The following is a 17,984-nucleotide window of genomic DNA, read 5'->3' on the forward strand; positions in this document are numbered from 1 at the left end:
CCAACATAACCTGCTACAGATTATCTCTGCATGGAGTGAATCACCGTCATGACCAATAAAACCTGTGGTTAACACTGAAGTTACCTCACTAACACCAAATCTTGCTTTGCAGTACAGGCCTTTGAGTCACTGTGCTGCTTCAGTTTGATATCCTGCATGTTTGCAGGTGTTCTGTGTAGCTACACAAGTCACTCTGCATGTATGTTAACCTTCTCTGTCCAAACCAACCTGAAACTCAACAGATGATACACAGTCTCATTTTACATTGTCTCATGGTGATTATTTTAACATCAGTTTTCTTTTTATTGGTAAGAGATATGAAGTTGAACTGAATGTCAGTCCAGTGTTGAAGAGCAAAAGGCACAAGGACTTTCAGCAGCCTGCTTTCTGCTGGACCAGTTGTCAACATAATATAAAAAATAATTTAAACTTCTTTTAAACAACATATAAAAAACATTTAAACATATTTGTCATGGTCATAAATATTCTAATAATGTAATATTATATTTTCAATAGACCTTTCTTTTGGCAGATTTACAGTAGTGTGCGTAGTCTGAAATTGTAACACTATTATTAAATGTTTTCTTGAAATGCAGCTCAAGTTTACAGTTTAAACATTACTTTCATCATTTACATGTATAGAAAGTGGTTTTCCGGGTGTTTGTGTGTTTCCTTCCAAAAAAGGGATCTCTGAATCTGAGTAAATTCTGTTTTGCCAGTTCAGAGTAGTTGTACAAAAGAAATCCTTGATTAAAATTTTGCGCTGGTAAGTACAAGTGAATCCTTTTTCTTCATTCCACCTTTTTTATTTTCATCATTTGAATGTCATTTATATTTTGTGACAAATCAGCTCAGACAACCACTCTCTCAGACAGTGACATTTTCTTTACATTTTCCATTCAATCTGGAAAGCACACACAGTGCACGGTTTTCTAGTTTTTCTTGCAGGGCCCCTCTGATTGGTTGTTGGACTTCTTGGCAAATGGACTCAACTCTGGTTGAAATTTAAGCAGTACATTTATGCATCAGTAGGAAGCGCTGTTACACTCATGTCAGAGCCTCTCGGTAGGCTGCGTGACCTCTGCAAAAACATTTAAGCTCTTGTTTTGTCATGTTGATATTAAATGCCCCACAGCTTTCATTGTCTTCAAATCACTGCTGTCTCTCTGTTCAAACTGCAGTTTCAAGGTCAAGTTTTTAAAGGTTTGTAAAACATTGTAGAGAATGGAAGTTTGCTAAAAAAAATTCTGTCACACCAATTGATTTTTGTTTTCCTTTGTAAGGCTGCATCGTGTTTCTCAGCATAGCACTTTTGTAAGTCGTTTTCTAAATGAGTATGTCTGTGAGGAGGAGTTCAGGTGTTCCTGTGGTAATACTGGGTGTCTGGGGAGTCCAGTCGTCTTGGATGCAGTCTCACTTCAGTCAGCAAGAGCAAGAGGCAGAGAAGACAGGACCAACACCCGACAAAGAGAAACACAACAACCTCGCTTCGACCTCAGGTAAACATGATTGATTGGTTTTAAATATTGCCTTTGTGTGTGTGTGTGTGTGTGTGTGTGTGTGTGTACGATATGGAGATTACTGTACAGTTTCAGAGGCCTCCTCTTAGAGCAGGACCAGGCTGGGTTTATTCCAAAGTTATTCCAAAGAACAACAAGCTGTAGTGTGGAAAACAGCTGTGATATTGTTTGGTCTGTAGGTTTGCTATGTAACTTAAAGTGAGAGTTGAGATGACATAAATAGTCTTCTGAGACAGCATAGCTGCTGAACTTTCAAAATGAGAAAACCTCAGTAGAAAACCTTCATGCAGCAATAATATTTATGTTTGTTATATTTTATCTTTCCATTTGTAGGTGTACCAGTGGTGACCCAAATGGCAGGCCTGGCAGCCCTGTGCCTGCTGCTGGTGTTTCCACTGAGCAGCTCCCAGAGCACCCTGCAGTCTGAGCAGGAGATCAGTGGCCATCAGGCCCCGGCAGGACCTCCTCTGCCTCCACCGCAGATACGAGATCTGCTCAGAAAAGAGGAAAACACTCATTTAAATGCAATGCAAACATGTAAGTGTAATTCAGAGACATTTCAGTAGAACTGCAAGTATCCAACCTGCACATTGTTAATGTCTCAAATGCAACATGTGATTAAATAACAAAGATGTCTTACACTGAGTTGGAGCTTAAAGGCATAAAATATGCAGAATATACTGGGTGTTGTTTGTAAACATATTCTGGAAAATGACCATTAACTCACAGAAATGTCCCAAACATAACAAAATAATGACAGAATAAGAAAACACAGGAAGAGCGAAGATACAGACACAACCACACACTTCTAGTGGATCCTTAGTGATCGCTGAGATTGATTATTTTTGCATTTATATTTAGGAAGTTCCTGCATATTATATCTTTAACTCATCTTAAACAGGATTTGTGTGTGTGTGTGTGTGTGTGTGTGTGTGTGTGACAGAGAGAGAGAGAGAGAGACTCCTCTGACTCTGACAGTCTTTGTTATGCATTTGCTTCTGCACAGATGCTCGTTTAGACAAAGATAATGCCAAAGTGGGTCTGTTCATCGCTGCCTCCATTGGAACCTTTGTTCTGATGGCTGCAGTGTACTGTATCTACAACAAGTTCTACACCAAACAGCAGTACCTGCACACCCAACTTAACGACGACTTAGGTATGCGTTTTTATTACACTGTTAATGATTTAGAGCCTACAGTGACTGCAGAGACTCGACCAGAAACTTGAAGACAAGACTTTTGTATTTGTGGTTAGATGTAAAAATACTCACATATCGTCCTGCACAACAAAGTGGCAACAAAAAAAAAGCTGTCGAGTGAGGAAAAAAAACTGAAGTATCGAAACTTCTCTCAGAGTGACGAATGCGGCTAGAGACTGAAATAGAAACCGTCTCATCATAAGCAGACACAAAGAGAGAGAAAGAGACTTCAAACCAGAGAAAACTGCACTCATCAATGTCTTTTTCCTCACTTGTCTCTTGGGGATCATTTGTTGTCAAAAGCATTGCAGGCCAGCTGGGTTATCAAACATGAGCCTGTTATGTCATGTTTACTGACTTGCAGGAAGACGCCTAAGAAGCACTTCCTGCTTGCTTGGTCTGAGGCAATAATAAATGATTTTATCTGGTGCAGCTTTAAATACAGCAGTAAATATCTATATACAGTCAATGTTAAATGTACTTACAGACACATGTCTGATCATAATGAAAAAATGCACTTCATTTTTTTTTACTGCCATGAAGTGGAACTTAATGCTGTCTTGTGTGCTAATTTTCAGGCAGTATCTACACATTTTAGGTTCATTCTGTGATATCTCTGTGTGCAGATTTGACCGCAGACCCCATGGACCCTCCCCCTGTGTTTTTCCACGCCTCTGTTGCCTCCAGTGCAGCAGATGTGCGGAAAGCTGGTTATGGCTCGCTCTCTGACACTCCGTCCATCATCTCAGTGCCACCCAGCCTGTCTCCTCCTCCCTCTGCCATGCCCTTCCCTCCCCTCTTCCTCTCCTCTCACTCTCTCAGAACTATATCAGCGAAGGATCTGGAGAAGAGCTGTATTTAATACAGAGCGCTTAATGCTAGCAGTGTGAGTGTCTGATTGTCACCAAAAAGTAGTTGTAATTTGAACCTGCACGTTGATCTTCATTACCTTCACGCAAAGTCTTTTATTTTAGGGGGCAAATTTAGCTGGAATAAAAACATTACATCAGTTTCAAACCTGCAGAGTGGGTTTGCACATACAGACGTCAAATTGAGGTCTTTGACGGAAAATGCAGAAGAAGGGACTTTTTCAGCCATTTGACAATAGAACATTTAGGAGAGTCCTTTGATTTAACTGCAGTGATGTGCTAGCAGAAGCATCTCATCCCACCTGCTGCCACTGCCAGGTCTGCCAGTTACCACTGCTAACCGTGACCCACCTGACAGGTTGGCTTTCCGCTGCCCCATGAACACAACCCAACCTGCCGTAAACATTTGCCTGTGTACTGTAGTTAGATTGTTCCTGCACCTACTCTAATAACATGCATCCTTTCAGAAGTCATTCAATATGTTTCCAAAAGGAATAAACCGTCCATAGATGCAAGAGATGTTGTTTTGCTCATTTCTGCTTTTTGTTCTCAGTAATCACAGTCCCACAATTACATGAAATTGAGACTGTTTATATGGCCTTCAATGCTAAGCAGTGTAACTGATTACTGAAGCAAAATTCAACGTCAAAAGGCAAATACTCATTTTCCACCTTAAGGAATCTACAAAATCCTGGAGAGAAAGTTTGCTATTTTGTTTTTAGCGTAGCCAGAAGGTGCATTTGATCTGTGTTCATATCTCCTAGATAGATGTCCATGCTGTCAAATGTCAGTGACAAAGCTCATACGCTGATTTATTTCTGGCTTTCACATCCCACTAGCTGGTTTGGTGAGGTGGCAGTCACTGTGGGGTTGCACATTAAAGAAACAGCAAGCTAGTTTGCTGTGATTTTTCATCGCATCAGCAGTTCAGAGGCTAATATCCTTTTTTCACAGCAGACTTTTTGCCTCGTCATGGGAGGTAAAGTAACTATGTTAGTCACAACATTAACAATGGATCTGTTCTGTTTAAGTGTCCCATGAAGTCATGCCAACTTCAACTGTGACAGGTCGGTAAGTCTTTGTGATAAAGGCCTATTCCCTTTTCTTTTTTACTGGACTTTATTTCATACTTTCCACATTAAAAAAAAGGAAATTAAAGCACTTCAAATCAGTGTGCACATCGCTGGAAGACAAGCTAAAGACGCACACTCACAGTAACTTATATTCAGTGTTTCTTCTTGATAAAAGGCACATCACCACATTAGTTATATTGTTTAACTCTAAGAAACTTGAGAAAACTTGAGAACCTGCAGATGACCATTGTTGCCACTGCTGGTATCTGAGACAAGAAAAATCCACAAAATGCGGAACCAATATTTATATACATAATATTTATATACATAATATTTATGTATATAAATATTTATATAAACTTACTTAACCTCTTGCCGTGGATCTATAGCCCCATTTGTAAAAGAAGATCAGATAATCAGCAGTCCAACTCAGGCTCATCTGAACGTCCCGGGATCAGCCTGCCCCTCCCGTGTTACAAATACCATGGGACCTCTGCTTCAGTCGGGCAGTGTTTACTCGAACTCCCTCATTCAAAGCCTGCACGGTCCAATAATAGCCGCTGCTTGAACGATCGCTGCTTAAAATGCCAGGCTGCGGGGAAGGAAGTGACATCCTACCTTCCACTCACTACACACACTTGGAGAGATTAGCGCTCAGGCAGCAGTAATCTGGTTTCAGGACCACGGCCAGAGACACCGCTTGGCCACGAAACCTGTCCAAAGTTACCTCCAGCGCGCTGTGAAACCTTTACGGACTTCAGAGACAATCAGGAAGTTCGTTTGGACGTTAGGGATTCTGGCAAAGTGGGACTGACAATGTTTGTTCGTTTGGTTTTATATAAAGGCAGTTGAAGAATATTAAATCTCCGGACAATCACTGCTGCTGACTTAGAGATTCAGCCGCACAGAAAGCTGTGGGTTAATGAGTCTGGTGATCAAGTAAAATCAGGTTTTATTTTTATGTGTGAGTGAGAAAGACGGGCCGGAGGGAGTAGAGGAGAAGGCTGTGCGCTCAATTGGGAGCGCGTAAAAGACTGCACATTGGTCGGATCCTGGAGCCGTGAGGATGGAGATCCGGCCGGAAAGGTTTAAGGTCGTGGCAGCCAAGACTCTCGGAAAAATATACGGGTATGTAAAATCTCTCTGGGGCAAATTCCAAGCAGAAAACGCAGAGAACGGCTGCCTTCTCATGTTAAAAAGAAAGTTTAGGTTTTTTTCCAGTTAAATTAGGCTGCTGGAGGAAAGTCGAGCTGTTCGTGTTTTTTTATTTGTTTGTTTGTTTGTTTTTGTTTTAAAGTATTTATTTCAAAAGAGAAGCAAAATGCTCTTTTGGAGATCAAGGTGTCCAGAGGCCTGGATTAGTATGGTGCTGGGTGACCTGGCACAACATCTGTCCCTCTATAGGCTGCTGAATGCGTCGCACAGGGAACAGGGGCAGAGGCCGAGCATACAAAAAAAAAAGTTTCACTTATTTTTTTCTGAGCACACAAATGTTCTAAAATCAGAAATGAATCTAGTTTCACCTGCAGTGGTTTTGCTTCTAGGGAGCAAATGAAGAGAATCAGGTTTCGCTTTAGGCCCAATCTGTTCCCCCAGTGTAAGATGAAGCGTTGGATCGATGGCTGGATTCTCTTCTTTCAGGCTTTTTTTTTGCATTGCTGTCACACTATCCGATTGTAGACTCCTTTTCACAGTTCTGTGTGGAGGTTTTTCTGGAATTTTCTGATTGAGCAGTCCAGTTGCAGCTTCTACCACTTATTATGTTTGATCAGGTTGTCTATTTATGCTTCTAAACTCAGTGAGCGTTGTGTATTCTGACCCTGTCACTATAGTCACGGTGAACTTTGGAAGAATTGGACAAAAACCATGTGATGACGGGCTGAGGATGCTGATCTTTTTGTTTGTTTGCTTGTTTGTTTGTTTTTTTACATGATGTGTTATCTTAAACCCACAAGACACCTGCTACAAGCAATTCAGGTGTGTGTTTTGGGGGACGTTCACAGCTCTTCGACCAGTCCTATTCTCAGTAGCTTTTTTTTAAAGTGTGACACACCTTCCCCGCTGAGAAAGAGTGTGTGAGGTGGTCAGGAGTCTGGCCAACGATGGATATCTTAAGGCAAAAAAAAAGGCGTTGATGGACTCCCCTTTCTTTCTCTCGGGATTTGATGTAGCGTCTAAACACTTAAATCCTCTCCAGAAATAGCCTCTGCTCGTCCAAGCTGTCGGCCCACGTAAATCCCTGCAGGCCGTACACCTTGGCCACCTCTCTCTCCCCCACCCCACCTCTAAGTAGCCCGATAGCTCGTCACTGTGTCCCTTCCCCCCTCTTCAGGGCACCTCATAGCCAGGCAGGATTAGGCCACTCGACCTCCGCCAGGTCCAGCAGCGGCCTGTAAGCTTTCATTTTCAAGGAGCGCACGTGCTCTCAGGTGCTCTCGTGGTGCCTTGCTGCCGTGCGTAACGAGCACCGAGCCGCTCGTCGCTCCTGTTCCCTGCACGCAACATGCTTAAGACATACAGAGAAAAGCAGCTGTGTTGATTTACCCTGTGGTGTATTTATTTCTTTTGTTCTTGTGTTTTTATTATTAATTTCTTTTCTATTATCTTCCTTTTTGTTATGTGTGATTCTATTTAACTGTGTCCTGAGTTAAACTGTATGATTTCACTGAAGTACAGCCCACTCAGTCTCCCGTCATGCATCTGTCTATGGTTGTAACCAATAATAATCTCTAATAAACTCAGAGTAGATTAATCATTTGGTCTAATATCAGAGAACACTTAGAAATTGCCTTTCTAAATTCCCTTAAATGTCTTTAAGGGAATTTAACTTTCAGATATGAGAGTTTTAACTTTCAAAACTTTCAGATATGAGAGCCAAGAAAATGTTGCAGGTCTAATATATATAGAGAAATATTTATAAATAATTACTGTACAGTTCCTCTCTATACCTTCAGGCATTTCATTCTTGAATCCTTTACCAATGTAAATGGCCCTAAGTATAGCTGTATGAAACACAAATATGTACATGTGGAAATATGTTTGACACAATATCAGAGGACAGAACAAATCTGAATGAGGAAAGAATTTAACACATTTAACTCCCCATAGCCTTCATAGTGGTATCACAAACAGCTGTTCAGTCTTTCCAACAATCCCCACCAGTTATTTGACTCTCTTTTATCCAATCAATGACTCCGAGCTTTTGACTCAACTCTGAACCCGGCTGCTGAACGCCCCTGACATTTGTCCTGAATTAAGAGATTAACTCAGAGGACCAGGAATGCTCATTCTACCCAATGAGTGATGTGAATTCAGCTTTCTTACATGTCATAGAGACTCAAAACCGAGCACTTTTTCTTTATTGAGTTAAACACAGACGTTCCCAGAGCTTTTCTATTGCTGTGGCGACTGCATGGAGAAGGTCAGCTAGCTTGTAAGGATTACAATGGATTTTCTTTAACTCAGGATCAGTCATGAAAAGTCACTGCAGCAGATAACGGATGTGCTGTATAGTATAGGGGGGAAAAAAGTGAAAAACAGACATGTACATTTTGGCCAGTGTTTTGCAGAGGAAAGAAAGCTCCATGTGAACTAGTTACTGGGAAATAAATTGGTGCTGAAGAAAAAGGAAATGTTGTGAATTGTGTGTGAGACGGCGTGAGTCTGGGGAGTTGACAGCAAAAGGCAGTGTTAAAGAAGAAGAGGAGACAGGAGGAATGAGACAGACCCGCTCAGACAAAAATAGTCCAAGAGAGCCAGAGATATTAATAATTCAAGAGTGAGAATCATTAATACTTGATCAGTGTTGGAGGCTGTTAGAACTCCTGCTTACAGTAACTAATAGAGGATGCATGTTTCATAATTGCATAGTTGTAATTTCCCAGTCTGCTTACTGTTGAAGCTCTTAACTGACGTCATTTTAAAGGTCTGTTAAAGGTCCAGTCACTTGATATGTTAGTATCTATGTCATTTTTAAACCTCCAGAGTATGTACATCTTATGAAGCTGCAATAAAGAGCTTTAGCTGGGTCAGAATCAGGATTCTTGTCCCTGGTGGTCTGATAAAGCTGTAACATTCTGCTCCAGGACAGGATCTGGTAAAGTACACAGAGGAACAAAGTCAAGTGAAACAAAGGCAAATGATAGGTCCTTGGTCTTGATAGTACAGCATCTAAGGATAACGCCAAGTTTTTGTACATACAAGAGATATTGCGATGCATGTGGTTGGAAGCAGTAGTCTACATTGATTTAAATCCCTGCACTTTTTCTGCACCTCAAACCATCTATTTAGGGCAACATATTAAGATATAAAGTCTATACAAATAGGATAAATAATGAGGAAAACAAGTGTATTCCAGTTCTGATTTGTCCCAAAATATTAAATTTAGCAGGGGAGTTTGCTAGTTGAAACTACATTACAGCGGTTATGCTTTGCTTAATGTACATCTTAAAAACATTGTGTTTACACAACAAAGTTAAATAAAGCTTGTGGTGAGGACTTATCTAATCACACCCCCATCCCCACCCACACACACACACACACACACACACACACACACACACACACACACACACACATGATACAGAGGAAATTCGCTCTGATATAAATAACAGCCAGCAGATGTACCAAAAATGTTATCTACCCTTTTTCTACCTTTCTTCCCTTTTGCACAATTTTGTCATTGCTATTTTGTTGTTGTAATTTCGTCTTTCTGGGAAGTCACGTGACCTGCATTTTTGACTTTGGTTATTACCTCAAAATTGCCACACATTACAGTGTGAATAGTAGCTTGAGTTATCATAAAACACTGGTCTAGTGCACTGATAACACTGACATTACAGTGTGTTTTGTTTATGTAGGTTTATATACTGTCAAGGTCGAGACTTTTGTACTAACCAGGATGAATGTTCAGAATGGCCACTATTGGAGAACCAGTAGTTCAGTCAGCTAAGAATCTTAATATGCTTAATTTCCTGTCCCATATGCTCCTCAGATTGCTTCTCTTTCTGTTCTGTACAACCCACTGTCAGATAACGGAGTCTATGCAATGTAGCACCCATCTCTCCATCCAAGCTGTAAATATGCTCTGCACTGCTGGGTGCTATTTTTTTGGTGCAAAGCTGTAGGTCTTAATTGTTTGATATGTTTTGCTTAAGTACAAACAACTCTCAGGGACTAAATGTGTCTTCTTATGATTGTTAGAACTTACATTTACCATGCACAGGCCACACATATATAAAACAAGGTATGTATAATAAATAAAACTGTAGTATAAAGGGGACTCTGTGCTCTGGTCTGATCTGAGAAGTCAGCATGGCACATGTCATGTTTAATAGATGATCTGCTATGCTGCGATACATATTTGATGCCCGTCAGACTGGAGGCTGGCAGGGGTCATGATTTCTCAGCAAGCCACGTGAGCACAGGTTATAGATGGGAGCAGAAGAAAGAGTTTTCTTCATACATTGTTTGCCTTTTACTCACATTGCATTTCTCATTCATCAGAAGATGAATGTCTGCAAACAAACAAAAACAATAAATTAACACCTTGAGATAAGAGGATAAGTGAGCGTTATACCAGCGAGCTGAAGTGGTGGTAGACTGACAACTGTGCTGATTGTTTCTTGTTAAGGTTCCGGAGTTACCAGTCAAACTGACAGCAAGAAAGATCCCTGACCAGCCAGATTCATGCACTTTTATCAAGCCAATCTGTTAGTCTACAAGCTCTACAGGATCAGTTTGTGCTGCGGAAAAGCTCTGGTGCAGTCACACTGACCAACTGTTTGCTCTAAAAGAAAATCCACAATATAGAAGCCAAAGAGTGACCTTAATATAAAATCTTTTCTCAGTTACTGTTGTAGTTGTAGTTTCCTGCTTCCTACAATGTTGTTGAATAACTGTTTAGCTGAAATGAATCAGCAAATACTACAGGGATGTACTTACAACACAGCAAAGAGATTTTCCAACCCAGACAATCTCATGAAATCATGGGACTTAATGACAGTAGTTTACATCTTCTGTTCACTGTCCTCTTCGCAGGGCGCTTGAGAAGAAGCAGGAAAATGGCGAGACCATTGAGCTGTCGGCGGAGGGCCGGCCAGAGCTGGTGGAGGAGAAGGAGATGCCTTTGGTGGACTGCACATGCTTTGGCCTGCCCAGGCGCTACATCATTGCCATCCTCTCTGGCATTGGCTTCTGCATTTCCTTTGGTATCAGATGCAACTTGGGCGTGGCCATTGTCAGCATGGTCAACAGCCACACCATCTTCAGAGACAACAAGGAGGTTGTAGTGGTGAGTGGGGGCAGATGATTTGGCAAGTTTGTGGTACTTTTGCTCTTTACTTAAGTGGAACAATCAACCACAGCAAGGCAAAATACATTTTATTGTGTCTCTAAGTTACAAATGAGCAGATGAAGATGGGTAGGTCAAACAATGGACTGGGTCATCCTAGAGTCTGTCAATCAATAGCAGCTTGTTATCCCACTTGATCTAGTGACCGGTATTAGATGCCATGTGTTCTGGAAATATCACCACATTCAGGCATATTGATATTTTTCTCATATACTTATCCCAACAGAAAGCTCAGTTTGATTGGGATCCAGAAACAGTGGGAATGATCCACGGCTCCTTCTTCTGGGGTTACATAGTAACCCAAATCCCTGGAGGGTTCATCTGTCAAAAGTTTGCAGCAAACAGGTCTGTTTATCCACTATTTAAGGTATGAAAGGGATACTTGTCCATTCTTTTTAACATATTGAATGTCTCCTCTTTTTCTATTCTTTCTTCTCCCAGAGTGTTTGGCTTTGCCATAGTGGCCACGTCTTTCCTGAATATGCTCATCCCTTCAGCAGCACGGATACATTTTGGCTGTGTAATCATTGTCAGGGTATTTCAAGGACTTGTGGAGGTGCTTGATTCTTATCTACAGCCTTCTTTTCAACACAAGAAATGGCCGGCAAGAAAAAGAGTTAAAATTTTTGCACAATATTTATCATAGTGTACCTTCTTTTCTGTCCTACAGGGGGTTTCATATCCGGCCTGTCATGGTATTTGGGCAAAATGGGCACCACCTCTTGAGAGAAGTCGCTTGGCCACAACAGCCTTTTGTGGTGAGTCTATCATCACTGTACCTGTTTCTCTGTGTTCTTTCATCATCTTAAGAGACATTTATTGCTAGTATAATATAACCATATTTAGAGCTGAAAAGGTTAGTTGATTAATCACTGAGTTGATTTGAAGAAAATTAATCTGCAACTATTTTGATGATGAGTTGAATGTTATTTTTATTTGCAAAAATGCAAAACATTTGCTTTTTTCCAGCTTCTCTATTGTGAGAAGTTACTAACTATCTTTGGCTTTTGAAACAACAAAAGCAAAGTGAAGACATTTTTTTGGACATAATTAAATTACATAAATTTTAAAAATGAAACAAAGTGACAAAATAAGTGGAAAGATAACTGAAAACAAAATGTTTCTGGCATTTTTCAAGGTTCATATGCTGGTGCAGTCATTGCCATGCCATTAGCTGGAATCCTAGTCCAGTACTCAGGGTGGTCCTCAGTCTTCTATGTGTACGGTAAGAGACACTTGACCTTTAGGTTGAACGTGAACAAAATCAAATGAGACTATGGCCTTCAGACTGAACTATAGCTCTGGAAACTACACATACACATCGGAAATGCAATGCAATGTAACTTCTTTAGACATGACAACAGTCTTACAGTAAATACAGCAAAAAGATGAGTTCAGTAGTTGTGTAGGTCCACCCATTTACGTACAATATACAGTAATCCAGTAGATGCTGACGCATACTGAGCATAAAAGTAGAAGAAGATCTCAAAAGGCCAGCACTATAAATATGAGAAACTGAAAAATGTTATGAATTCGACTGTTATGAATGGCTTCAACGTGAACCCCACTCTGTACAGCAGCTACAGTTGCGGTGTCTCCTTTGCAGTGTGTTCATGTTGACCTTTCTCTCCAGTTTTGACACTTGACTTTACTCCTCTTTCCATGCCTGCTTAATGCCCTCCCAGGAAGTTTTGGGGTCATGTGGTACTGCTTCTGGTTCCTGGTATCTTATGAAAGTCCAGCGGCCCACCCTACCATCACGGAGGAGGAGAGAAAATATATAGAAGAAAGCATTGGCGAGTCAGCTCAGCATTCAGTGGCGGTCAGTACAAAGAGAAGATTTCTCATGTACAATGTGTACAAAGACTGGATGGTAATCATGGTAAACAAGATGGTAAACAGGCAAAGTAAAGTTAGTGCAAGAGGGAAATTAGCCTGGGTGGGGTTTGAAAAAGTGTCAAACCTCATGAGTAACGAAGATAGATTAAGAAACTCCCTATCATGTGGTAACCTCTATACATTTGAGTCTGCATTCATGTATGCAAACAATATCATTACGAATTTATAAAAATAAGTAATGCATTCTTCTGTAACAGAAATTCAAAGCACCTTGGAAGGCCTTCTTTACATCCATGCCAGTGTATGCTATCATCGTGGCTAATTTCTGCAGAAGCTGGACTTTCTATTTGCTTCTCATCAGCCAGCCTGCATACTTCGAGGAGGTGTTTGGGTTTGAGATTAGCAAGGTAAGAGAACCTATATGTGGGCAGTGGGTTATGAGCAGTGTATTGCACCAGGAACAAACGTTTCCCTATGTACAACAACATGATACTGCTGAGGACAGTCAAAGCTACTGGAAGGTTATGGTGAGCATAGCCTAGCCTCAGAAGTTTCACATCCATTTCTTTTCTTCTCATTTAGGTGGGCATAGTTTCTGCACTTCCGCACCTCGTCATGACCATTATTGTGCCCATTGGTGGCCAGATTGCTGACTATCTGCGCTCCAACCAAATTATGACCACCACTAACGTCCGGAAGCTTATGAACTGCGGAGGTACGAAAGAGCCAATTTGGAGGAAAAATAATGAGGAAAACAAAATTACTGTTAGAAAAGAGGAACATAAAGATGTAAAGTATACAAGAAATTGTTGTGCACATAACAGTCTTTTGCTTTCAAGTGGTCAAGCTGTGGTTAGTTAGCTGTATTAGCGTATGCTGATACTCTGATGCAGTTTCACAATTATTTTCTAAGAATTCAATTTTAGTGAGAAGTCTGGTTCAGTCACGAGACCGTGAAACAGCTCATTGGCTGGCAGAACAGCTCATTGGCTAATTATAAGTCTAAGTATTGTGTTTAGTGAACTGTGGGAAGAAAAAAATGCTGCATTCAGGAAATGATGACTCACTGTAAAACAGACGCTCTGCTCGTTATCATTTTAACTGCAGAAACAAGTCAAGAGTGAAGTGAAATGAAGAAGCAAGCTGAAGACATAAGTCTTTTCTGGGAAGTGTTCTTGTTATGTTACTGCCGAGTCAACATCATTCTAAAAAAGGAAGCATGAAGTCAAGTGGCCTTACGTGAACTTACAGAATTTCTTGAGACCAAATGTTTGCCATTGACAGACTAAACCCATTCTTTGTTTCTGTGCCATTTCCCTTGTCTGACTCAGGATTTGGAATGGAGGCAACCCTGCTGCTGGTGGTGGGCTTCTCTCATACAAAAGGGGTTGCCATTACATTCCTGGTCCTTGCTGTGGGTTTCTCTGGCTTTGCCATTTCAGGTGAAACCATTTTCCTGTTTTGTTTTTAATTTTATTTTGTTTTTTAATCCCTTCTCTGTACACATTTTGTTGCATTTGCATCAACATGCCTGCAGCAACCAAACCAACCAAATCAACCAAAGTTTTGGTCACATATGTTCAAGTAGACTTTGTAGGATTTGTGAGTATTTATATACTCCATTTGTCCTTCCTCTTAAGGTTTCAATGTCAACCACCTGGACATTGCACCTCGCTATGCCAGTATCCTCATGGGTATCTCCAATGGTGTGGGCACTTTGTCTGGTATGGTTTGTCCTCTTATAGTTGGTGCCATGACAAAGCATAAGGTGAGACCTGTTGTAAAATACACCCTAAAACATGTTGTTCTTATTTTCTTGTCTGAAGGTGTGCTTTGCTTTTACTGTGGATTATTGAACATATTAAGCGCATATTAAGTCTTAACAATTTTATAGAATGCAATAGATGTACAAGCTTTGGTTGGTTGGTTTGATAAATGTGTGAAAATCCTTATCACTTACTGTCATAACAGACAATAAAACACATATCTTTTTCATGCTTTCATGCTTTTTCTCTTCCTCATTTTTTTCCTCTCACCATCTTTGATAGACACGAGAAGAGTGGCAGGGTGTGTTTCTCATCGCCTCACTTGTTCACTACGGAGGTGTTATATTCTATGGTGTGTATGAGTATGCAACAATCTGTATATTGTTCTTGTAGTTTGGGTTAGCAACTGCAATTTGCCAAAAACAAAAAAAACAAAACAAACCTAAAAAAAAAAAGATCTTTTGGGTCTGTGTCTGTGCTGCAGGCATCTTTGCATCAGGAGAGAAGCAAGCTTGGGCAGAGCCAGAGCAGCTGAGTGATGAGAAATGTGGCATCCTGGATGAGGATGAGCTTGCAAATGAGACAGAGGAGCTGTATCGCACAAGTGGTGGAGGAGGCTACGGAGCCACGAACCAGGGAGCAGATCCCAACGGAGGCGGAGGCATTGGGGGAGGGGGCTGGGTCTCAGACTGGGACAAAACTGAGGAGTACGTCCAACCCGCTGGAACCAATAATTACCTTTATGGAGAAGAGGGGGAACGAGAGTTAACATAAAACCATCAGCATCTTCTGCACATAGCCTTTAGTGAGGCAGGAACAGTACATCAACAGTGTGGAGTTTGACCTGATGGCACTAAGAACTTTGAAAGTGCAGATTTTAAAAGGAATGTGGGAGGGGACTATTTTCAGCAAGTCTGACTGTATTATCCTAACTGAACTGAATTCAAAGAGATTCCAAAGTGAAGGGGAGGACATTAGTAAATGTAAAATGTGTGTTTGTGTGTGATTGCAATTGTGTATGTTGTGTGACAGTCAATCTAAGTAAGAGTGTTTTAGGACTCATCACCCTCCCTGTGATCTCTGGGAGGAGGACTGTGTTTTAGGCCTGGAGTGGCTTTCTTTAATATTTATTCATGGGTATAATTGTAGGAATTTCTATATTATCTGAGAGGATTTGGGTTTCGTTTGTACACCTGTCACTTATATTGAATCACTTAAGATTATAAATCTCTAGGTGCATGTTGGCCACAAATACATTTCTGCTGTTGGGTTAAAACCGACTGAGTTTTTTTGATGGAAAAAGTTTCGTAAATGGTTGTAGAATTTACACCTCCGCTGAAGTTAAAACACAAAATCATCAAAAGAACTGCAAGATTTTCACACAGTGCTGTCAACGCGTTCCCCCCTAAAAACAGTGTTAAGTTTTGTCCTTAATGTGCACACTTTAAAGAAGAAGCATGTTATTTGTGCCAATACAACAAAATATTTTGCTATGTAGTATTGGTTTACTCATCAACTGAGAAAGTAATTGAACAACTGCACAAATTACTGTACACAGCTCTATGAGAAGTCTAAATAGCCCAGGCTTCATTTGTAGCTGTAGCATTTTTGATTTCCTCATGCTAAAATGCTTTTTTTGTACAAGGCCTCGAACCTGTCTATCCAGCTGCTGACATGCTGGGGAATAAAAATGCCTCATACAGGACAAGAAGAAATGTGTTAGTAACAATCCCTTTCAAGTCAGGTTTTTAGCTTAGAGTCACATTCATCTCTGATAGATCTCTTTGAAACTGTTCTTTTCAAATTCCATATCTGAATTTTGTTCGGTTTGCTTTACATCTAAAATAATCTTCATTAATGCTAATCTTTCATGTTGCTGTTGTGTTCAGGCAATTCATGCTATAAGTGTAAACATCAGGAGAAGCACTTTGCTGTCACCGTATAACTTAAGAAATCCAACGCAGGTCAGTCTGTGTGGTGCCAGTTATGTAGCATAATGATAAAATGACAGACTTTGCAAATAGAGCCATCACATAGATCCCAGTCATTCTCATTTAAAGGTTATCCCCCTTCGCTTTGTTTTATAGTGCAGGAAAGTGAAGCTATGTGAAGTGGTCAGTAAATGAGGACCAGTGGAAAAAATAAAAGGCTGATAATGGAAAACAAAACAATGACATGTCACTGTACATGAGCAATTAATTTAATTTTTCTTAGTAGATGTTGTAATGTATCCAACTAGCCCCCAAAACACAGCTTTAGATTTGAAAGAAACATGTGTTAGATTATTGAAGTGGTATCACTTTGACTGATACTATTTCAAGTTCACTAGTTGATTCAATATTAAATGTTAGGGTTTTTACTGTTTTTGTTATTTTCGTAAATTCCTTGCTATTAAATGTTTTGTTCTGGATTTTAAACCAAAATGATATATGTAAAAGTCATGTACATGTGAAAAATATTGTAAAATAAAACCTAGAGGTGATCATTCATGTACAACAATAATAGATATTCTTACTCCCATTTTTATGTATTAATTGAAGAGCAGATGATTACAGCTGGGTGTTACTTTTTTTTTTTTTTAATTATGGCACCTGTTTATTTTTTCTTTCTTTCTTTTCTTTTTTCTTGCAAGCCAACTTTCTTCCGCTCCATACCTGATTCAGGAACTAATAATGTAGGTCTTTGGACACAGTGGTTTCATGTTACCCATAATGCTGTACTCCTTTCTAGACAGCATATTGATCAGTGAGCTAAAGTACAATAACGGGGAAATGAAGAAGAAAATAGATTTTGCTGGCACCAGGGCAAGGGACCAGTTTTCCTCAGCCACTTGAAAGCACTGAGGGCTTTGCTCTCACTGTCCTCCTCTGGTCTCTAAAATCAGTGGGATTATCCTGCATCCATCTGCCAGTGGGTGAAATAATGGTTACCTGGATGTAACTCCAGTTCTGTGAGTATGGGTTTAACCTTCTAAAGGATTTCACTGCACCAGCATACCCTTTGTTCATCTCTTTTTTGAACCTAGCAATGGGAATAGAACATGTACTTGCCACTTACAGAACTGGATTTACATTTAGTTTACTACTATATTACTACATGCTGCTTTGCTAGTGGTAACCATGAAAGGCCAAAGTCATTGGAGATGTAATGAACGCCCAGCCAGGCCTGAATCTGTTCACAAGCGTTCCAGACTCGAAGGCTAACTGGGCAAACAAAGTCAAGTAGTCGAGTATCAGTAGTCACTAATTACAACTTAACTTTATAATTAACTTTATTCTCCAGGCTACGAGATGCAACGAAAAAGCATCAATCTGAGCCAGTTGGTGCATCCACAACCTCAAACCAAGTGAGACCCCTGTGTAAGGGT

General features: G+C 40.4%; 2 protein-coding genes across 2 annotated transcripts; both read left to right on the forward strand.

Moving 5' to 3' along the window:
- Nucleotides 1-824: 824 nt before the first annotated feature.
- LOC124052645 lies at nucleotides 825-4,101 on the forward strand. The gene is made up of 4 exons (XM_046377133.1): nucleotides 825-1,499; nucleotides 1,854-2,057; nucleotides 2,527-2,676; nucleotides 3,345-4,101. The coding sequence occupies exons 1-4, from the start codon at nucleotides 1,331-1,333 to the stop codon at nucleotides 3,578-3,580; spliced, it is 759 nt and encodes a 252-aa protein (XP_046233089.1). The 5' UTR covers nucleotides 825-1,330; the 3' UTR covers nucleotides 3,581-4,101.
- Nucleotides 4,102-5,726: 1,625 nt separating this feature from the next.
- On the forward strand, nucleotides 5,727-17,340 carry LOC124052625 (vesicular glutamate transporter 1-like). Its single transcript, XM_046377099.1, has 13 exons — nucleotides 5,727-5,788; nucleotides 10,700-10,952; nucleotides 11,239-11,357; nucleotides 11,454-11,568; nucleotides 11,683-11,770; nucleotides 12,151-12,237; nucleotides 12,698-12,834; nucleotides 13,109-13,258; nucleotides 13,434-13,566; nucleotides 14,183-14,293; nucleotides 14,492-14,619; nucleotides 14,900-14,969; nucleotides 15,102-17,340. The coding sequence occupies exons 1-13, from the start codon at nucleotides 5,727-5,729 to the stop codon at nucleotides 15,389-15,391; spliced, it is 1,743 nt and encodes a 580-aa protein (XP_046233055.1). The 3' UTR covers nucleotides 15,392-17,340.
- Nucleotides 17,341-17,984: the final 644 nt, after the last annotated feature.

This window comes from Scatophagus argus, chromosome 21 (genome assembly GCF_020382885.2).
Source record: "Scatophagus argus isolate fScaArg1 chromosome 21, fScaArg1.pri, whole genome shotgun sequence".
NCBI classification, from domain to species: domain Eukaryota; kingdom Metazoa; phylum Chordata; class Actinopteri; family Scatophagidae; genus Scatophagus; species Scatophagus argus.

Coding starts and splice junctions, on each gene's coding strand:
- LOC124052625 (XM_046377099.1), top strand. CDS start 5,727: ATGGAGATCCGGCCGGAAAGGTTTAAGGTCGTGGCAGCCAAGACTCTC. Junction 10,953..11,238: donor ACAACAAGGAGGTTGTAGTG/GTGAGTGGGGGC, acceptor TTATCCCAACAG/AAAGCTCAGTTTGATTGGGA. Junction 14,294..14,491: donor CTCTGGCTTTGCCATTTCAG/GTGAAACCATTT, acceptor CTTCCTCTTAAG/GTTTCAATGTCAACCACCTG.
- LOC124052645 (XM_046377133.1), top strand. CDS start 1,331: ATGAGTATGTCTGTGAGGAGGAGTTCAGGTGTTCCTGTGGTAATACTG. Junction 1,500..1,853: donor CAACCTCGCTTCGACCTCAG/GTAAACATGATT, acceptor TTCCATTTGTAG/GTGTACCAGTGGTGACCCAA. Junction 2,058..2,526: donor TTTAAATGCAATGCAAACAT/GTAAGTGTAATT, acceptor GCTTCTGCACAG/ATGCTCGTTTAGACAAAGAT.